General features: G+C 45.3%; 1 protein-coding gene across 1 annotated transcript in view; it reads left to right on the top strand.

The window, feature by feature from the left end:
• The window catches only part of Wwc2 (WW and C2 domain containing 2), a 160599-nt gene that overhangs the window by 78661 nt on the left and 61327 nt on the right, over window positions 1-20611 (top strand). The window contains exons 3-4 of the mRNA XM_032918623.1: window positions 12208-12411; window positions 13517-13593. Coding sequence (XP_032774514.1) covers window positions 12208-12411; window positions 13517-13593 — 281 coding nt within the window. The remainder of the gene's footprint in view (window positions 1-12207; window positions 12412-13516; window positions 13594-20611) is intronic.

A 20611-nucleotide genomic window follows, 5' to 3' on the forward strand; every position in this document is an offset into this window, starting at 1 on the left:
TTTTTATTGCAGATTTCATGAAGCTCTTAGAGTTTAGATTGCTGCTCCACGCCAAGGTATTGTCTGAGTTTGGTGTGAAGTAAAATTGAAACCTGTTCATCCCGGACCATTTCTTTTCTTTCTTTAGTGTGTTTGTCTTGTCTCGTGCATCTGTGCACATGCGTGTTCACCCATGCGTGCTTCTGCGTGCATGCATCTCTGTACATGAGTGTTAGAGGCCAGAGGTTGGCATCAGGTGTCTTCTCTTGTTGCTGTTCGTGTTGTTTTATTTTAAAGTCCGACTTGCTGACCTGAAGCTCACAGCCTTGCCCCGCACGGGGAGCCCTTGGCATCTGCCCTGCCCCCAAGCACTGGGATTATAGAAGCACCCCATTCCCAACTCTGTGTGTTGGCGTTGAGGATCTGAACCCAGTCTCGTGCTTACATGGCAAGCAATTCACACACTGAGCCATTGTCCCTCCTTAACTAGTTCTTGTATGGATATTCTACCTAAGAGAGGGGTTACCTATGCTTAAAATGTGTCGGTGTTCACTTTAGTTATTGTTCTAGCTCTGGTGACAGGCGGCCTGTAAAAGGAAACATTAATTGCAGGCCTGCTTTGTTTCAGAGTTAGTCCACGGTCATCATGGCAGGAGACATGGTGGCAGGCAGGCAGGCTTGACCTGGAGCAGTAACTGAAAGATTACATCCAATCCGCAAGATGGAGGCAGAGGAGGAGCCCAGTCGGGCCTAGAATGGGCTTTGAAACCAAGGCCCACCCTAGTGACACGCCTTCTCCAACGAGGCCCACCCCAGTGACACGCCTTCTCCACCAAGGCCCACCCCAGTGACACGCCTTCTCCACCAAGGCCCACCCCAGTGACACGCCTTCTCCACCAAGGCCCACCCCAGTGACACGCCTTCTCCACCAAGGCCCACCCCAGTGACACGCCTTCTCCAACGAGGCCCACCCCAGTGACACGCCTTCTCTACCAAGGCCCACCCCAGTGACACGCCTTCTCCACCAAGGCACCACCCCAGTGACACGCCTTCTCCACCAAGGCCCACCCTAGTGACACGCCTTCTCCAACAAGGCCACACCTCCTAACCTTTTCTAACAGCCCATCTACCGAGAACCCAACATTCATATACATATACACTCGGTGTGGCCATTCTTACTCAATCCACACAGTGTTCACCTGTCTCTTTCTGAGTTCTCTCTTCTGTTCAGCTCATCTGTGTGTCTGTCTTATGCTGATAGAATATAATCATAATTATAAGGCTTTCGTGTCTTGAAATGGGTTGATGTATATTCTTTAATTGGCTCTTTATTAAAATTATTTTTCAAAAATTACAATTTTTTTAGATTTCTGTGTAGATTGTAGGTGCAAGCATCTTTGCAATTTATATTTTAAAATCCTGAGTTTGTTGGATTAGCTGAACACTGTTGAGTCTTCCAAGGGTAGAGCGTCTCTGCTGAGCTGCCGAGTCCGCTCAGCTTTTGGCTGGCCTTGGCTCTGCAGAAGGGCACTTCACGTCTCCTTTGCTGTTTACCCCGTGCCCCTGCTCCCCGCCGCCCCCTTTATGTTTGAGGGCTGTGGTGGACAATGCGGTTAAGCTTCACGTTACACTCTCTCGTCACCACATGGTTTTGTGTAGAGACGCCCCATCCCTCCAATAGGGAAAGCTTGATCTCTTCCTTACCACTCTGCTCTTCTCCCCCTTCCTTTATGAGGCAGACATATTCACTGTTCAGTCACATCCCCTGCAACTTTAGATGTGTGTTCTGATGGGGGAGGGCAAAATTAGCAATCGGATTAGTCAGTTTTTCGTTAAACAGACAGTGATTGATAAAATATACAGATATTTTCAGTGTCTGCTGGGATTCGGCTACAGGACCCTATATAGAAGGCCAGTTCCCATGCACACACCTATGCTGCGAGGGGATGGGGTGGGACACCGACAGAGACAGAGACAGACAGACAGACAGAGAGACACAGATTCACTGCGGAGCCTTCTTGGCCTGGAACTTACTATGTAGAGTGGGGTAGGCTCCTACTTGGAAGTTTGCTTGCCTCTGACTCAGCAGTACTGGGATTAAAAGTGTGTACTACTGCCCCTGGCCTTAACCCTCTGTAAAGTGGGCCAGTACTGGATATAACCTGCCTCTTAAAGCCCTCTCAGATCACTTATAATGCTAATGAGATGCAAATGGTCGCTCTGCTCTCTTGTTCAGCCAGTGACAAGACGAAGTCTGTTTACTAAAGTGTCTGTCATTGGCCTCCCTATAGTATTTCATTTATAATTGATCGGGTTGGTGAATAGAACTCAACGGATATAGAGACTTGCTTTATCCCTTCTTTTTAATGTGCTTTGCTTGTACGGAGTCGAATTTGTATCTTTGTTTATAAGGAGTATTGCTCTAATGTTTTCCTCTCTAATGGTGGTTCATTCTGTGTCCTGTGTGTCTATGTCTCTGTGTCTCTTCTAGCTCTGAAATATGGTCAACCTTGGTAAAAGCTCTATGTATATTTCAAAATATTGTTAATTTTGCAATTATGAGTATTTTCATCCCATGAAATTTAATTTGAGAACTTATTTTCTCTTTTGTGATTGCTATTTCTTTTCTCATTTTCTGATCTTCAGGTGCTCCCTAGGACTGTGGCCAGTGCAGGCCCTGAAGACACCTTCACATATGCTCCACATCCATTTACAGTCCTTGATAATTCCAATATAAACTATCTGAGAGCCTTTTACTAGTGTTTTCTCCCCTCATCTTGAGTAAAGATTTTTGTGTTTTAATATGCCTATTTCTTTTTAACTTTGTCAGACATGTTGACAAAAGGATATAGATGTTGAATTCTATTTTTAAAAATTTAGATAAAAAAATATGAGCAGGTAACTGTGGAAGCCAGAAGAGGGTGTCAGATCCCCTGGAGCTGTGGTAAAGGGAGGTCGTGAGTGTGGGGATGGACCTTGTGTCCTCTTAAATCCCCAGCCATCTCTCCAGCCTGTGGATGCTGTTCTGCGTGGATGAAGACTTAGTTTTGCATTCAAGTAGTTCTTCTGTGATCGAAGTTCTTATATTGAAGTCTTGTAGGGGAGAGAATTATTCTATTTCTATTCTTTTCTGTTTGTCTTTCTATTGATTTTGTAGCTTTGCTTCCTCCTTGTGGACTGTGGCTATGACAGTGTCTCTGAAGTCTTTGATTTTTCCCAGTATCTGTCACTGGCCTTTATTAATAGTCGTTGTCCTTGAAGAGTAGGTAGCCTTTCTTTTCTTTTTTCTAAAAAGACTTGTGTACTTATTATGAGTATGTGCTGTGCCTGAGTTTGTGTGCACACACGAGCCTGTACTGCCGGCAGCAGCCACAAGAGGGCAAGAGCGGATGTGGAACCGGAGTCCTGTGAGCAAGCCAGTGGGTGCCAGCAATGGACCCCAAGCCATCTGCAGGAGCGGCAAGTGCCGTCAGCCGAGGAGCTGCCTCGCTAGCCAGTCATGGGCACTTGAGTATTCAGAGACTATGCACTTTACTTTTAGAAAGTGATTGTTTTAGTGGGTGATGAATCTGACTGGGCTCGAGTGGCAAGCTCTCGCCTGTCTTCTCTGGGCTTTTGTTCTAGGGTCATTTTAGTTTCCAGAGTCTCACAGACTGACTGGGTCTGCCTTGCAAATGTGTCACCCAGAAGTGGCCTGGATCTGGTGGCTCTCTATCCTGTCAGTTCTCAAGCTCCTTGTCATGTTTAGTCAGTGAGTTTAGTAGTGAGCTCATGCACAGATCTAAAATGTCCTTTTCTCAAGTGTGTCCTCTCTCTCATAGCTCTTCCTTGGGAACGGCAGCTCCAGCCTTGCTATGTTATCTGACACTTTACATGCGTGGGTGACCGTCAGGGCAGTGTGGGAAATGAAGCTGAGGTGGCGTCATGGTTAGCTTTAGTGGTCAGCTTGACACTCCTGGGAAGAGGGAACCTTAACTGAGGGTCTGCCTCCCTCAGAGAGGCCTGGGGCCATGTTCTTTATTGCTAATTAATGGTAGGGCCCAACCCATCCCTGTGACCCCTTCCATCCCTGGGAAGGTTGGCCTGGACTGTATGAGAGAGGACAGGAGCTTGGGAACACGCTCACAGGCAGGGTTCCTCCATGGTCTCTGCTTCTGTTCTGACGACTGTGACCTTAAGTCAAATGAATCCTTTCCTTCCTCAAGTTGCTTTAGTTCAGTGATTCTCAGCCTGTGGGTCTCTACCCCTCTGGGGGTCGATGGACCCTTTCACAGGGGTTGACAAAGACCATCAGAAGACACAGATTGACGTGATGATTCAGAACAGTACCAAAATTACAGTTATAAAGTAGCAAAAAATAATTTTATGTTGGGGATGTAGTAATAAATATTTAATCTCAATCAGGGTTTTCTACCCCGCCTTTGATTCAGTTCCTAGGTAAAAGACACAACACTTTTATAGTTTTAACAAGCTTTAATCAGCACTAAAGCTGGGCAGATAGCAATCCTCTATGCCAGTCTACTTCCCCACCATAACCCTGAGGTGTGACTTGCTGTGCTCTCCCTGGGGCCCCTCTTACTCCGCCATAACCCTGAGGTGTGACTGCTGTGCTCTCCCTGGGTCCCGCTTACTCCGCCATAACCCTGAGGTGTGACTGCTGTGCTCTCCCTGGCCCCGCTTACCCAGGCTGGTCAGTTTTATGCGTGGCCGAGTCTCACGATCATTTACCCCGTGGCATCTTCTCTTCCCTCCACCTTCTCACTTTTCCTCACTGTCCTGCCTCAGGCCCCAAGCCCAGGAACTGAAAACCCCACCCACCTCTCCTCTGCCCAGCTATAGACCTGGACATCTTTATTGGACCAATAGCTTTAAATTAAGGAGCAATGTCAGTCACATAGCATCACTTGATATACATGATGATTCTCTTGTCCCCGAAGCAACCAGGACCAGTATTTAGCATGACTATGTATAGCAACAGACCAGCTGTCAATGTGGGGGTCATCACCACATGGTCTGTATTAAAAGGACCACATTAGGAGGGTGGGGAACTGCTGCTTTGCTCAGTGTTTTATCGTAGCGAGACACCAGACTATAGCCTGAGGCTTCTGCCGTTCGTTTAGGGAGGGTCCCAGGAGACTCAAGCATCATCTGGCAACGGGAGCCTCCTCCCCACTTTTGACAAGAAGTAGGTTTTTGTTTTGGAGTTTTCCCTCTCAAGTCCATTTGTAATCTCATGAGATCTAGGAACCAAGAAAACTTATTAGAGCTGTAAAGCACGAAGCAGGAGTTACTCTTGTTTTTGACTTTCTTCCCAGTCCTTCGTCTTGCTCTTATCTTCTTTGACTGGCTTCTGGATCCTGTGCTGTCTGGGAGTGATGTGTGCTGTGCGTCCTCCATGTTACCCTGGACAGCTTCCTAGGAGGTAAAGGACAGTCTGGTGTATGTATGATGCTCTCATACAGTGTTGTCTCTCAGAGGAGGACATTCACCTCAGAGCTTCCTGTTGCTTCCCTGTCTGCATCCTCTAATCCCCAGATGGACAAACTTATTTAGAGGGGAGAGAAAGTGTACATAGGTTTCTAGGTACCTCACATGACCGAGTAAAGCCTAACATACGTGAGACATAGTGTTAGGAGCTGCCTCAGCTATGACCCTGAGGTAGTGTTCAGCACTGTTAGAGCCCTGTGAAATTCATTAAAGCACTGTATACCTTTCTCATACACACCCTTTCTAGTAGTCAGGCTTCCTCTAAGCTGTTGGGCACCTGAAATAATTTCACTCTCTGACTGACATAGTTAGACTCCTCCCTGATGTGCTAACCGCTTAGTGGAGGACACCAGCCAAAGAGCTGGCCAGGAGCCTTTCTGGCAGCCCCGGTGCTTTGAACTTGAGGGCTGGTGGGGAAGCGGTGCTGTTGCTAAAGCTGCTTGCTATAGCGAAGCACGGTCCAGGCTCCAGAGGCCCCGTTCCTGCTTGGCCTTCTGTGAACTTGACTCAGGTTCCGGGTTAGCTGGGAAGTGGAGTCTCAAGAAATGGTCGCTATCAGATTACCCGTAGGGAAGTCTGGGGCATTTTCTATTTTAATGATTGGTAAGGAAGGGCCTCGCCCCCTGGGGGTGGTGCCACTCCAGGGCCGGTGGCAAGTGGTCCAGGGTTGCACAAGAAAGCAGGTAAGTAAGCCATGCAGAGCAACCAGTAAGCATCACTGTCCGTGGCTTCAGCTCCTGCCTCCAGGTTCATGCCTTGAGTTCTGTCCTGACTTCCCTCAGTGCTGAAGTGAGACCTGAGGGTTCTAAGAAGAAATGATAACCCTTTCCTCCTGAAGGCCCTTCAGTCTTGGTGTTTTGAGACAGCAGTAGAAACACTAAGACAAAGCACCCTCCTGTGACACCCTTGGGTGCTGCAATATTAGGCTCCTTAGAAGAATTATCTTCAATGAACTTTTAAAAAAATTACTGTATTTATTAGTTCTTGGAGAACTGTGTACATGCATAGGATGTATCCCAGTCATATTTATCCCTGCTCTCCTCCTAACTCCTCACAGGTCTCCCCTCAGCCTCATGACTTTCTGTGCTGAGAAATATTCAAGGGCATGGATCATTCGTGGGAACATGGCCCACCTACCAGTGGACACTCCCTTAAAAACACCTGACTCTCCCTCCCAAGCAGGAATCCACGTGTCACTAGCTGCTTGGTCGGGGATGGGAGCTCCTGAGCCCCTCATCTGTCTGCACTGAAATGTTGTCTGCCTCGGTCTTGTGCAGATCTTGTTCAGATACCATAGTTAGTGGCTGTGAGTTCCTAAATGCTGCTCTCCTGTCAGGCCCAGAAGACAGTCTTGCCCGGGTTCTCCCTGACCTCTGCCTCTACAGTTTTGCTTCCTCTTCCCCGATTTTCCCTGGGCCATGAGGAGAGGAGTGATATAAACTCTCACTCATGGCTGAACACTGCTCAGACACCCGTGCTTGATGCTCGTGAGTGAGCAGTGTGTTATCCGCTGTACAGTGAGGCTTTCCTGTGAGGTCTGAGTCACAGTAATCTATGGGGACAGAGGTAGGAATTTATAGAGAGCAATCTGATCCTGTGTCCATTCAGCAGAGCAGTGGTAATAGTAGGTTTATGTTGGGACCAGTGAGCTTCCCAGTCCTGGGTTCTTGGCCAGGTTTACAGTACCAGGCATGGAACCTGTACAGGAGGCCTGCAGTCCAACCAGAGAGAGTGATCACCTTCAAAAGCCAAGTGGTCTTTCTGGCCGCGTTTGCCCACTGGTAAAGTAACTGGTCTGGCAGTGTGAAGGCCGGGAGTGGAAGCTGACAGAGCAACCCTTTGGCAGCGGGCCTCACATTTCTGTCAGGCGATTTCTAAAATATAGCTAAGATCCTTGTGTGCGTTTGCGTAGATTCTTCTGCGACATACTGTTGCTTACAAAGCGAGTTTCCCACTTGATGTGAGAAGGATCGCCATTGCACGGAAAGGTCAGGGGTGGGGGGACAGGAAGAGCAGGGGCAGGTAGGAGCCCCCCTCTTCTGAGGTGTTCCTGTGCTGCCTGCAGGAAGTGCTAGCTGACTCTCAAAGGTTGGGTGAGCTAACAGGAGAAAGATAGCCTCTGGTGGAGTTTAGGGGACAGGAGAAGGACAGGAAGAGCCAAAGGCTTCAGCAAGCTGAGAACATGGGGCTTGATAGAAGAATAAAGGACACTAAGTGTCTGACCCGTGTGAATCAGGACTGCAGAAGCGCAAGGGGCTAGGTCCGCTTGCCTGGGACTTTTTGGTGTTCTGTTTAATTCCTGCGGGATTCACTGGCATCATCCTTTTTCAGCCAGATGAAACCCTGCCCTCTCTACATTGCTATATAATTAACCATCTTTTTCTGGAGATTCGTGGGGTTTGGGGATTTACTTTGTGTGCAATGATTTCCTCCAACACCTTATTTTATTTAATCATCTAGTAGGTGGCTTAATCACTGTATGTGGGACAAGTGAGCAACGGTAAATTTTGCAGATACTTTATAAAGTGAAAGATAAGAAAAGTTGTTCATATTTATTTCATCCATTCTTTTGAACACAGCAGGAAGAGTAGAAGTCTGCAGTATAGACAGAAACACTATTCTCTGAAGTGTAATATTGTCTTCCGTAATAAGGTTTTGTATTTCCTATCTGTAAAGTCCCACATCTATGAAACTGATGGGGTATGAATTCTCTTGAGATATGTGATGTTTCAAAATGTAGTATATTACTTCCTTAATAGAGCAGACAGCATGCAAATTGCATTGCATTATGATATAGTGATCTCCCAAGGGCAGTAGGTCTTAATAAAAAAAATACCACATTTGTAAAGCACACTCTCCTCGCGTGTTTACATTTAATAAATATTCTTTTCAAATCTGTTCAGCAAATATAACAGATGGAGATGAAGCCTCGTCTTGCTTTATGAAACCTTCGAAGACGCCTTTGGGAGTCCTCTTTCACAGTTCATATTTGAATTGTGCGATAATTCAGAAATATAAATGTTTCCTGCCTCTCGTAACAAATTCAAGCCAGTCTGCCTGAGCTGCTCCGGACTCATCCAGAACACATTATTAGCACACAAAATACTAATAGCTTGTTGTCGCGTGCTCGCGTTTGAATTCATTAATTTGAGTGTCAGTGTTGTAGCAGTATTTCATGGCCTTTCACTGTTGACAAATATTTAATAAAGTATACCAGTTTCCCAAACATGGGGACAAAAAGGACTCACTGAAGGGATGGTTGCCTGCTTACTATTTAATTTAAAACATCTTTGCATCTCTTCACTTGATTGGTTTAATAGTTACATATCTCATGATGACAAAGTACTAATCCTTGTTATCTTACAGTTCCTCTGGGTCATGAATCAGGCGAAGCTTAACTGTCCTGGCTACAGTTTTCTTTCACAGCCCTACAATAGGGTGCCAGGCTGCAGTCGTCCCTGGGTGCTGCTGGAGAAGACTGTTCTAAATTCAGGCTCTGGTTCTTGGCAGCACTCCTTGCTGCTGCTGGCCAGAGGTCTCCTCACATCCCCTCTGTAGCCCAAGAAGACTTTAGGACCAGAAATTCCTGTTTGTTATGTGATGGGTTCTGTACTGTAAGCCAGAGTACTGTCCTATGAATTAAGTACCCACTATCAGAATAGCAAAGACCCATGTTGCAATGAATATATGCACATACAGTTGAGCACTTCAGACCCTCACTGGGGGATCTCTGCCCCCCTTCCTTATTCTCCACATGGCTGCTCTGTGTGGTTTGCTCCGTGAGATTATGTCCTGAGGGTCTGCCCGTTCAGGACATGTTATTGTCCTGTTGGGATAGTGGCTGTAGCGTGTATTAACCCCTAGTAATGACATGAGATGGATATCTTTTGTATACGTAAATATTTTTTTTTCTTTTTTTTCAGAGCTGGGGACCGAACCCAGGACCTTGCGCTTGCTAGGCAAGCGTTCTACTACTGAGCTAAATCCCCAACCCCGATATTTTTATTTTTAAAATAAGTTTTCACATTTGTGCTTTAGAGGAAGTTCAGCTTTTGTTAGCAGTGAATATGGAGCAAGATCTGTACGTCCGAGGCCGTGGTTCCATGTCCTACTGAGCTAGGCCTCTTTGTGAATCACCCAGGGCCTCTCAGCTCTAAGAGCCTTCCTTGTCTGAACTGCTTCAGTTTAATGTCACAGCTTACATCTGGAGGCCACGTCACACATTCCCAGGAGAGTCTGGCCCCTGAAGTGTCCGTCCATGGACAAATGAACACCTCCTCAGTTCTCAAAGTTTTAAAATTTATTTTATGTCTAGGAATGTTTGCCCCTATGTGTATGTGTATATCTATGTATGTGCACCATGTACACCTATGTCTGTGTATGTGCACCATGTGCATGCCTGGTGCCCAGATCAAAAAAGGGTGTCAGGTTTCCCAGTATTGGAGTTAGAGAAGGTTGTGGGCTACCTTGTGGGTGCTGTGAATTGAACCTAGGTTCTCTGCAAGTGCAACAAGTGTCTTAGATCACTGGGCCATTTTTCTAGCCCTGTGTCTTTAATGCCATCCATCCGAGCCTTTAAAATTATATGTAATCAACTTTAAACCTTACACTTTTTTTAAAGAAAGGATTTTTTTTATTCACTTAATTACTTTATGTATGCAAGTACACTGTAGCTGTCTTCAGACACACCAGAAGAGGACATCAGATCCCATTACAGATGGTTGTGAGCCACCATGTGGTTGCTGGGAATTGAACTCAGGACCTCTGGAAGAGCAGTCAGTGCTCTTAACCACTGAGCCATCTCTCCAGCCCTATAACCTTATTTATTAAAAGCAACTTTTTCTTCTGCATTCCAAGGAAGGAGGGAGACAGACAACTTGTTAGGCAAGCACTACCCATGAGCCACATCCCTAACCCCTTCAGTCAGCTCTGTTAAGGTGTAGTACAATGATTTGTATCTGTTTTCAGCATACAGCTCATGGGTTTTAAGAGGTGTACATCACATAACCTTTGTGATAACCAAGAGATGAATGTAATGTTTCTGCCCCTCAGTAAGGACGCTTGCCCTCTGCTACAGTGAGTGTCATGGCTTCCCAGGTAACCATGGATCGGCTTCTGTCTTTGGTCTTGATCTGCTTTTGGCCAGGATTTGGTATACTTGCTTACACAGTGAGTACGGTTTGGCGTCTGAGAGTATGCTCATTGCTAGTATCTTTTTCTTTTCATTGCTGAGTAGTATTTATTGTATGAATATACCAAGATTGAATACTGCAGTGGTGGCCTTTGTCTGCTGTGAATACAGCGGCTAATAACTTTTATTCATACATTTCTATTAATACGTGTTCTCGGAGTTCCTGAGTGAATAGGTTCCTGAATGCTGGCCTGTCTGACAGTAAGCGAAGTGTTTTATGAAACAATTATTGCGTTGGACATTTCTAACCACAGTGAATGAGAGTTGTAGTTCCTTCATGCTCCTTCCAGCACCTTGGTACTAGCAGTTTGAAATTTTGATCTTTTAAAAATGTATTTTTATTACTGTTTTGCCTGCATGTGTCTACCATTTAAGTGCAGTGCCCGTGGGAGCTAGGCGGAGGTCTGTAGTTGGAACTGTAAAATGAGTGTAAGCCACTGTATGGATGGTGGGAATCGAACCCAGGTCCCCTGTAAGAGCTGCCAGTGCTCTGACCATTGAGCCATCTCTCCAACCCCATAAATTTTGATCACTTACAGTGTGTGATGCCATTGCTTCACAGTTTATCACATACTTCACTGGTGCTGTGAGCTTCTTCACCTCCTCTCCAGCCAAGAGTGTGTATTCTTTGGGACTTTTGTCAGTGTGGACATTTTGAGGTGGTCTCTTAGCCAACCTGCACTAGCCTCCTTGAGGCTTCACAAATGCCACAGTTTGCCTTGTAGACACCAGCACATGGGTTCTTCTTGCCCCAGTATTTGGCAAATACATTTATTATAAAATAAAAGGGCTAGGGTGACCCCTCCCAAAGCCCATGTCCCACTGGCATGGTATTCCTGGTTCAGAGAATTTTACACTCACTCAAGAACTTCCTCCTCAGAGCAAGAGCAAGGTGGCTTTGGTGTTACATTTTCTAGTCTACCACAGAGTTACTGATATTTTTGGTAAATGCAATAAAAGATGAATTCATCGAAAAATAACCAGGAAACTTAAGTCCCCATATTTATAGATCGACAGGTATGTAATAATTGAGTAAGACTGCTGTTAGAGTCAAATGTCCTTTTGATTTGTTGTTATTGGTTTTTACTGCTGTGGTTTGAGGACAGTGGTCGTCTGTGGCCAGGAGCCAGAGCGGTGCTCGTGTAGTGTAGGAGGACAAGAGTCCCGTGTTAGGTCAGTGGCGTGTGTGCGGCCTTGAGAAGTCCATTTGGCTCAGAGTATCCATGACCTTGGATGCTGATAATTTGGCTCTTGTTTTTTGGGGTGTCGGGGAGCCAGAGAATTCCCAAAGGGATGATCTGATGGGTGACATCTGAGGGAAGGGCTTATAGTTGCAGTGCACTGTGGTCAAGGACTGCAGATGAAGGGACAAGGGTTGGCTTCAGAGTCAATAAAGAGAACAGCCATGTCCAGGTTTTAAACAAGTCACTTCTTAGATGTTTTCAGCAGATGCTTTACAGGATACAAGAATACGAACTAGCGAGTCTCTTGATGAATGATCCCACAAACAGTGAAATCCCAACACAAATTCCCACCTACTGTCTTTTCAGAAACCACACAGATTGAAGATCCGAGAAAGCAGTGGAGGGGCGAGCAGGAGAAGATGCTCAAAGACTATCTCTCCGTGGCTCAGGATGCACTCAGGACGCAAAAGGAACTGTACCACGTGAAGGAGCAGAGGCTGGCGCTAGCTCTTGATGAATATGTGCGGTTAAATGATGCCTACAAAGAAAAGTCAAGCTCTCACACAAGCCGTGCGTACTGTTTATACTCCACATCCGGGGGTGGGATGGAGAGAGAGGTGACAGCCGCTCACACTGCTGTGCTTAAGTCTTGAGCCTTCTCAAGCCATGGAGATGAGCTCCCACCCTGCACATTGCCCAGGGAAATGCCCCGCCCTCACTTGAGGAGCAAATCTCCCCTTTTGGGCATTGGACAAACCTTCTGTTTCTCCAGATGCTTCTGCCTGGTTGCCATTGGTTTATGAGTAAATTTCTCTGTCAGAACAAGCAAAGTAGGTCAGAGCCGTACATAGTTGTGAGCTGCCCAGTTTGGGTGCTCAGAACTGAACTCTGAACCTCTGAACGCAGCAAACACTCTTTGAGCCCAAATCTGAGTCATTTAAAAGGGACTCCTGCTCACTGTTGTTACAAGGGAGCTGGGACTACTGGACTTCTGCCTCCTCTTTTCTACTGCCACTCATCTGGAGCAGGAATTATTTAAAGGAGCAGCTCTGATGGGCTCAGAGGCTACAAAGCACAGCGTTGGTTCCCTTACGGACCCAGGACAAGGTCCTTTGCAGTATTTTTTGTATCCTGGGGTTTTGTTTTGCTTTGTTCCTAGTGTGCCAAAGGCTTGAAGAGCCAGCCCTGGTGGCTCATACCAGTGATCCTTGCATTTGGAAGGCTGAGGCAGGAGAATCACTACAGCTTTGAGTCTAGCCTGGGCTACATAGTTAGACCCTGTTTCAAAAAATAAAGTAGGTTTGAAGTAAGCATGAGACCCTATCCCCTCAGAGAGAAAAACCAGATCCATAAAGAAGGACATCATCAGTCTCGGCCCTCTGTGTCACAGGAACCAGGAAGGGCTGCGTGTGCTGGCATGTGCTGGACCACGGAGCTATTTCTCCAAGCCTCTCACTTTCTATTGTAAGCCAGGATCTCACTAAGTTGTTTAAGCTGCCCTTGAACCTTCCCTTTAGCCCAAGAAGGACTTGATGCTGCAATCTTTCTGCCTCAGCCTCCCATCTTACTAGTGTTACAGGTGTGGCTGAAATGCCAGGTCCAGCCCCTAAGCCTTGCTTGTTAATTGTAAGCTTATGATTATTGCAATTTATAAGTAATTTTTTCTCTCTTAAAGTCTTCTCAGGGTCTTCATCTAGCACTAAATATGATCCTGATATTTTAAAAGCTGAGATCTCCACCACACGATTAAGGGTAAGATGGCGTTTACTGTAGTCTGTGATTGGACAAGTGTGTAGAAGCTTCAAGTCATGAAGGAAGCATGTGTGGTCATCTCCCAGTTTTGTCTCTGAAGGAACCTCTTCACTCCGCCCTGATGGTAGTCTTTCTCCTTTGTTTGAAGTTTGGATTACTTTGGTCTCCCATCCAAGTTCTAACCAGGCCTGACCCTGCTTAGCTTCAGAGATCAAATGAGTTCTGGTACCCTCAAGTCGTCTGGCCTTAGACTAGGCTTACCTTTGTGACTGGTGTTGGCTTTTCTTTGACTGCAAGGGAAACCTTGCAAATGATAATTTACTTTCCCTCTCTGTCTTCTAAGCTGCTTTGTTCTTTCATCAGATAGATGTCCTGGTATTTAAAAAGGTGCCTGCAACTTCCACTACCTGGTCTGTCTGTCTGTCTGTCTGTCTGTCTGTCTTCCTCAGGAAGAATTATTTCCCGATCATTGCTTAATTATTTTGATCAGGCTGCTAAATGCCAATCTGGTTTACCCTTGGTCGGGGGATCATATGGGCTGTGCATGAGCAAATTTCTCATATTAATAAGCTCCAGGGTCTTGAGGCATCTTTCCATCATAACCCAAATGCCGTGTGCATGCTCTCACGCTGCCCTCACAGCCACTCGCCCTGGAGCCACGCTCGCCTTGCTAGCAGGGTCTAGTGCCTTCCTTAGCATTTGGGCTCCTATGTGGCTCCACGGTGTTATTTCAAGGTCCATCCACATTCCCATCCATGTTTACAGTTACATAAGTGCTGCTTTGGGAGGCACAGATCTCTACTGTGCCCCTATGTGTGACCATTCATTCAGGGTTCTGCTCACTGATAACTAGGCCTCTTTGTACATACCATACATTTTTTTTTTCTTGGTGGGGGGTGGGGTTTGGAGACAGGGTTTCTCTGTGCAGCCCTGGCTGTCTCAGGACTCACTATGTAGACCAGGCTGGTCTTGAACTCACAGAGACCACCCACCTGTCTCTGCCTCTGCCTCCCGAGTGCTGGGATTAATGTGCCCAGCCACGTGTACATGTTTCTGAGATAAGAGTGAGATTGGCTTGTCACACTGAGCCCATCGTTTAGCAGGGCTAGCTTAGCTGTCCGAGTGCTTGCCTAGCGAGTACCTTAGAACAGACAGACCCACGCCCTGTTTTTCGATGGATATTGCCAAAGAGTTGTAACTCTGGTTTCCAAATATTTGCATCAGCTCTGAATCCCTTAATACTTAATGACTTGTGCTTCCATCCCATAGACTTTGGGTTTTTGCTATCGTGTGTTTCCAAATATTCTCCTCCCTCTCTGGAAGTCAGTATAGTATTTGCTTCATTTTCAAACACCCGAAGATTTTTTTATCATTATTATTTATTTCAGCTCAATTCTACTCCATCAGAAATCTGAGAATGATCAAATATCTATACACATAGAAAGCCCAACGCAGCTTCCAGAACCGAGACAGGTTGTAGAGACAGATCTCCACTAGCACAGTCGCCTGTCAGCAGCATGTGAGCACAAGTCTTCAGCCTTCTGACCCAGGATCAGCTGACGGACCTTTGAAATGCAGAAATCTGGAAGGGCTGATAGATAATTCTGGGTCAGCAAAGATTATCAGTCAACTATTCTGCAATGTGTCCCATTGTGGACAGTGTTAGTCTGTGGTGAAATAGGCAGTTTCTGCCCAGTGGCTGCTTAGCCATAAGGTATAACCTCACCTGGAGGTAGAGACGCTTAATTTCTTTGTTAAATCCACCAAAGGGGAACTGTTAGGAGCAGATAAATAACAATAAATATCATAATTTGTGGGTTTCTGACGTTTTTGAAAACCATCTATCTATATAAGGTAATCTGGACTGTTGTCCGTTAACTATTTTCAGCCATTTCTGAGGAGAGTAACAATGTTAATTTTAAATCAATAAGAAATTTATAGCAGAGAAAATCTAATCTTGTATCAAATAAATTCTGTACCAGTGTAAAAGATCATAACTTTAGCTTAGCAATAAATATAAGGATTTCTACCAGAAACACATTTGTACCCTCTTTTCCCTCAAAAAATCAGTGCCAGTCCTTGAAAAGATATAACAATCATATCTTGGACTTAGTGATATTTTATTTCTCTTTTTCTCAGATGATTTGACCTCTTAGTCCAATTTTACGGGCGCTGTACTGCAGGCTAAATAACAGATCACATGAATTCCTTCACTGACATTGTGTCGTTGGGGGATTCTCACTCTTCTCACTGTGAGTCACGGCCTCTCCACTCCGACTCTCAATTCCCTCCATGCTTGGAGCAATTTGCAAAATTAAATGGAGTTGATGTCTCTAGGAAAGAATGTAGTCTGAACAGCCGGTGTGGCTGGCGGAGACATCCACTGTAAATGGTCAGCGTTGATAGTTCTATAAAGCCTGGACAAACAGCCAGGCAGAACAGGAAAAAGAATTTAAAGTACACTGAAGGGAATTATTTTAGATTAAGGCACTTTATCGGGCCAAGGGAGTGAATATGCTTGAAATACATTGTGTGCTTGTTTGAAATTATAAAAGAATAAGTAAACCTGTATTTTAAACCATTTTTTTGAAACTGAGTCTCACCATGTAGCACTGGCTGGCCTAGAACTCATTATATAGACCAGGCTGGCCTTGACTTCATAGAGATCACCCTGCTTCTGCCACCTAACCCTAGGATCAATCTATCATCCCACATAGATTAAAATATGTTCTTTAATAGAAAAGATTGCATATGTTTCGGTTCCCAGTAGTCTTTTGTCTGGTCTTACATGTCATCTGTGATGTTTTTGCTCTGCTGGTACCCTTTCTAGTTTCATGACATATAGGCCCTACCTTCACAGGTGCTAGGCTCTGCATAGGAGAGAGAGCGTGTAGTATCTGTCTTCATGAGTATGGGCTTCCTCAGTACTGATTCCAAGTCTGCCAGTTTCCCTGTGCATTTCATTTCTCCTTGTGACCAAATACAGCCCATTGTGTGTGTGCGCTGCACCTTCACTGGGCCTCTGCGGATGGACAGCCAGGCTGCTTCTGTGTCCTTGCTGCTGTGCACCCTTCACTGAACGGACAGCTGGCTGTCAGGACTGACTTGAAAGTGAGAAAGAATCAAAAAGAAGGAAAAAAGTCAAAAAACACAAAAGAGGGCTGGAGAGATGGCCCAGAGGTTAAGAGCACTGGTTGCTCTTCCAGAGGTCCTGAGTTCAATTCCCAGCAACCACATGGTGGGTCACGACCATCTGTAATGAGAGCTGGTGCCCTCTTCTGGCCTGCAGGTATACAGGCCAAACACTGTATACATAATAAATCTTTTTTAAAAAAGCACAAAAGACTGTCACTTCCAAAATAGCAAATATCATAAGAAACTCATACTTATTACATCTAGAATTTCAGATGAAATGAAAAAATTTTAAATTATTGATCAAAATTGACTCAAGCTAGGCGGAGTGGCACATGATCTTGGGAATCAGAAGCTGGTGAATCTCTCTGAGTTGAAGGCCAGCTTGGCCAGAACTATATAGTGAGAGTCAGTCAAACAAACAAACAACACAAAGCAAGCCGCATTGTACAAACGTTGGGATTTCTGAGAAACAAGATTAAACAAGTTCAAGTTTAACAGCGACTTGTATATGTGGATTGGATGAGAATTCTAAAACTGTATATGTCAGGTATATAAGCCTAGATGCCAAAATCCTAAAGTAATCACAGCAACATTTAAAAATACTGTATTATGACCAACTTGGGTTTCTTCCTAGGAATACACATCCGAATATGATTTAAAATGTAACATAGCAATGGGAAGAACCTCTCCAATAGACAAGGTGGAGCTTCTACTCGTGTCTTTAAAACTGTGCGTGCGTGTGTGTGTCAGAGGACACCTTGTGGAGCCCACTCACTCTCACTTGTGTGTGGGTTCCAGGAATTGTCAGACGTGTACAGCAAGCACTCTTACCTCCTAACAGCCGTCTTTACTCTGTCTTAAGTGTTCACACCGAGTAGCCCTACTGAATAGAGTATGAGTAACAAAGGAGACTTGGTCTCAGGTTCCAGCCAGGTATTCAGGGTGGGTGCCACTCAGAAGGTGACATTTACCAGATTTGCAAGGGTAGTGAAGAAGCTAGTCTGGTGGGAGGAGCTAGCGTAAGGTTCTGATGTTGGAAAGTGCAAGGTGTTCTGGGTACAGCACAGTCTCAGATGTCGCCTATGCAGGTATCACTGGGAGTAAGTGCGGAGAAGAGCTGGCTTATGGGCCAGCAGAGAAGTAAAGACAGCACACAAGCCCTGCAGAACACTGTGAGGATCTTGGGATTTAATTTGAAATGAGAGTTTGTCCAAGTATTTTTGACTACTCAATCAGTTTGTAGTGAAACTATGGTTTTCAGTCTTCTCCTGTTGGAAAGTAATCAATTATTTATATATTCCATTTTTAAAATTTTCTTGTTATATTTTTTAATTTAATGGCTTTCTTAAGTAACATTTTATTCATTTAAAATAACACAGATTAAAAATTTTGCAGCCATCAAATGGACAGATGGTGGGTTTCAGACTATGTAGAGCCCCTTATTACTAGAATCTAATTGTAGAGCACTTGAACCTCTAAAAACAAACCTGTCCCCATTAACAGTGTCTCCTCATTCCACACAGTTCTCTTCTCCAGCCACTCAAATTGCAGACTGTAGCCACCATTTTTCCTGCATCCCTAGATTTGTATGTTGTGACTGTTTTCACACAAATGTCAATATGGTGGCTTAAATCAGAGTGGCCCCCCATAGGCTCATATAATAGTCATTCAGGAGTGGAGTGGCACTATTTGAGAAGGATTAGGAGGTGTGGCCTTGTTGGAGGCAGTGTGTCATGGTGGGTTAATGGCCTTTGAGGTTTCAAAAGCCCATGCCGAGCCCAGTTCTTTCTCTGCTGCTCTAATCTACATGCTGCCTTCATGCCACCATGCTTCCTGCCCTGACTACAATGGAGAAACCTCTGAAACTGTTAGCAAGGTCCCACTTTCAAGGTTTCTTTAGTAAGAGTCACCGTGGTCATGGTGTCTCCTCACAGCAGTAGTGCACTGACTGAGATGGTCAGGTGTAACACTCGGCCTCCTTTGGTCGGCTTCTTGGTTTCACTGATGTTTCAAAGTCCCCTTCTGTGTGGCAGCACATAGGGATGCAGCAGCCCTTTCTAGTATGGAGGAACGGACTGTATGTTTTCCTTCCGTCAGACGGAGACACTGCATCTGTGAGGCCGTGGACATGCATGTATACATGTTTGAGAGGATACGTTTCCATTTCTCTAGATAATTGCTTGTTATTGTTGGGTCATGTGATAACTTGCTGGTTTGTTTTTACGTGTTTGTAAAGAACGTTTACATAGCTCTATATTTTTATTTTCAGACAACAAATTTCCTAGATGTTCTTAGGATTTTTTCACATAGGCTCTATAAAAATTTTTATTGGAGTATCAATTTTTTTTAAACCATCTTATATCATAAGGCAAAAAATCCTTTAATTAGTCATCATAAATGGTTCTAGCAGCTTCTGGGGTTCTGTTTTCCTCTGTATTTTTAAAGTTTAAAAACGGTGTTCTTGGTCCTCTTGTTATCTGGAGTTGATGAGATGGTGCAGATTGGGAGCAGGGTAGGAGTAGAAGTCGAGAGATTCCAGGAGCAGCAGGGTGACAGTTGGCCTTTCTTGTCTTACAGAGGAGCTTCCTGCGAGACGGTGGAGTGACCGTGAAAGGGAGGGTGCTCATTAGTAAAATACCACTTTGCTCATTATAGCTTTAATGCTGTTGGGTTCACCTCAGGGGCAAGCCTGGGAAACCTGCCTGTCTCCTGATCTTTCAGAGGCCTCCGGGTTTCGGATTTACTTCTCCCTCTCATCATCCTCTTCAGTCTCCTGCTTTTAAATTAAAACGGTGCTCCAGGACTGTGCCAAGTGGGGGGAACGGCTGTGGGTTCCAGCCATACACACTCGATCACGGCATCTTCCTAGTTTTCAGAAATAACTTGGAAGTCAATTTAAAATGTCAGTTATGTTACGTTAGTCAGTAGAGAAAGCAGGAAATGTGCAAAGGTCGTGAATCTCTTGCCTCTGACTTCGCACTCTGGGTTGTGAGTTTGATTCGGAGGAAACTGATGGATAAAAAACTGGGAAGCTTCCTCTCTGCCAACTCTGTGCTGGGGGCTGTGCATGTCATCAGGTCTGACCAAGGAATATGGACACTTCTAAGTCGGAAGAAAAGGCCACAGGCTTCACGTAGCCCAGTTTGCTGTAACTCTAACTGTAGCTTTAGAACTTCTCCTGGGTCCCACCCTGCTCTCTGTTAGGCTCCCCACTGTTTTCTCTGCAGGTCCACACTCCTCACATACATTGTAAGCATTAGATGTCGCCATCACGCATAATTGGGAGAACTGAAGATGGGAGTGGTTGGCATGATGACCAGAATAGAGGAACTATCCGTTACTGCCTCTGTGGAGCGCGTGCGTGCGCTCCAGCGTGTACATGTGCTCCAGCGTGCGCTCGGCATGCAGACCAGCACTGGCCTGACCCTCCGGCTGGGTGGCTTGGAGTGGAGCACACAGTAACGCGCTCTCCCATAGCTGGTGAGGAAAGGAGAGGCACAAAACTGAAGGACAGTGTCTGGCTGGAACCCAGGTCCATTCTCCTTAGTCAATATAATGGGAGTGAATTGTTTCACAATTAAGAAACAAAATCCATTTGACTTTAAAATCGATACTTGGGAAGTAAGAGCCATTCGGGTAATGACCAGACTCTGTAAGCTAGGGGGCGCTGTGCTTAGCCGGTGTTAGGTAAATTGAATAACGTGAAGCTGAGGCAGCTCGGGTTAGCCTCCTATGTCGTTGCTCCATTCACGATACAAGTCAGAGGTCAGGGTGGTCAGGATTAAATTTAGATTTTTAAAATTTTAGCTTTTATCGTGTGTGAGAGAGACCTTTAACATGACTCTAACACGTGTTGAGCGTACAGTGCTGAATCGCTAACCCC

Source organism: Rattus rattus, chromosome 13, assembly GCF_011064425.1.
Source record: "Rattus rattus isolate New Zealand chromosome 13, Rrattus_CSIRO_v1, whole genome shotgun sequence".
Classification (NCBI taxonomy): domain Eukaryota; kingdom Metazoa; phylum Chordata; class Mammalia; order Rodentia; family Muridae; genus Rattus; species Rattus rattus.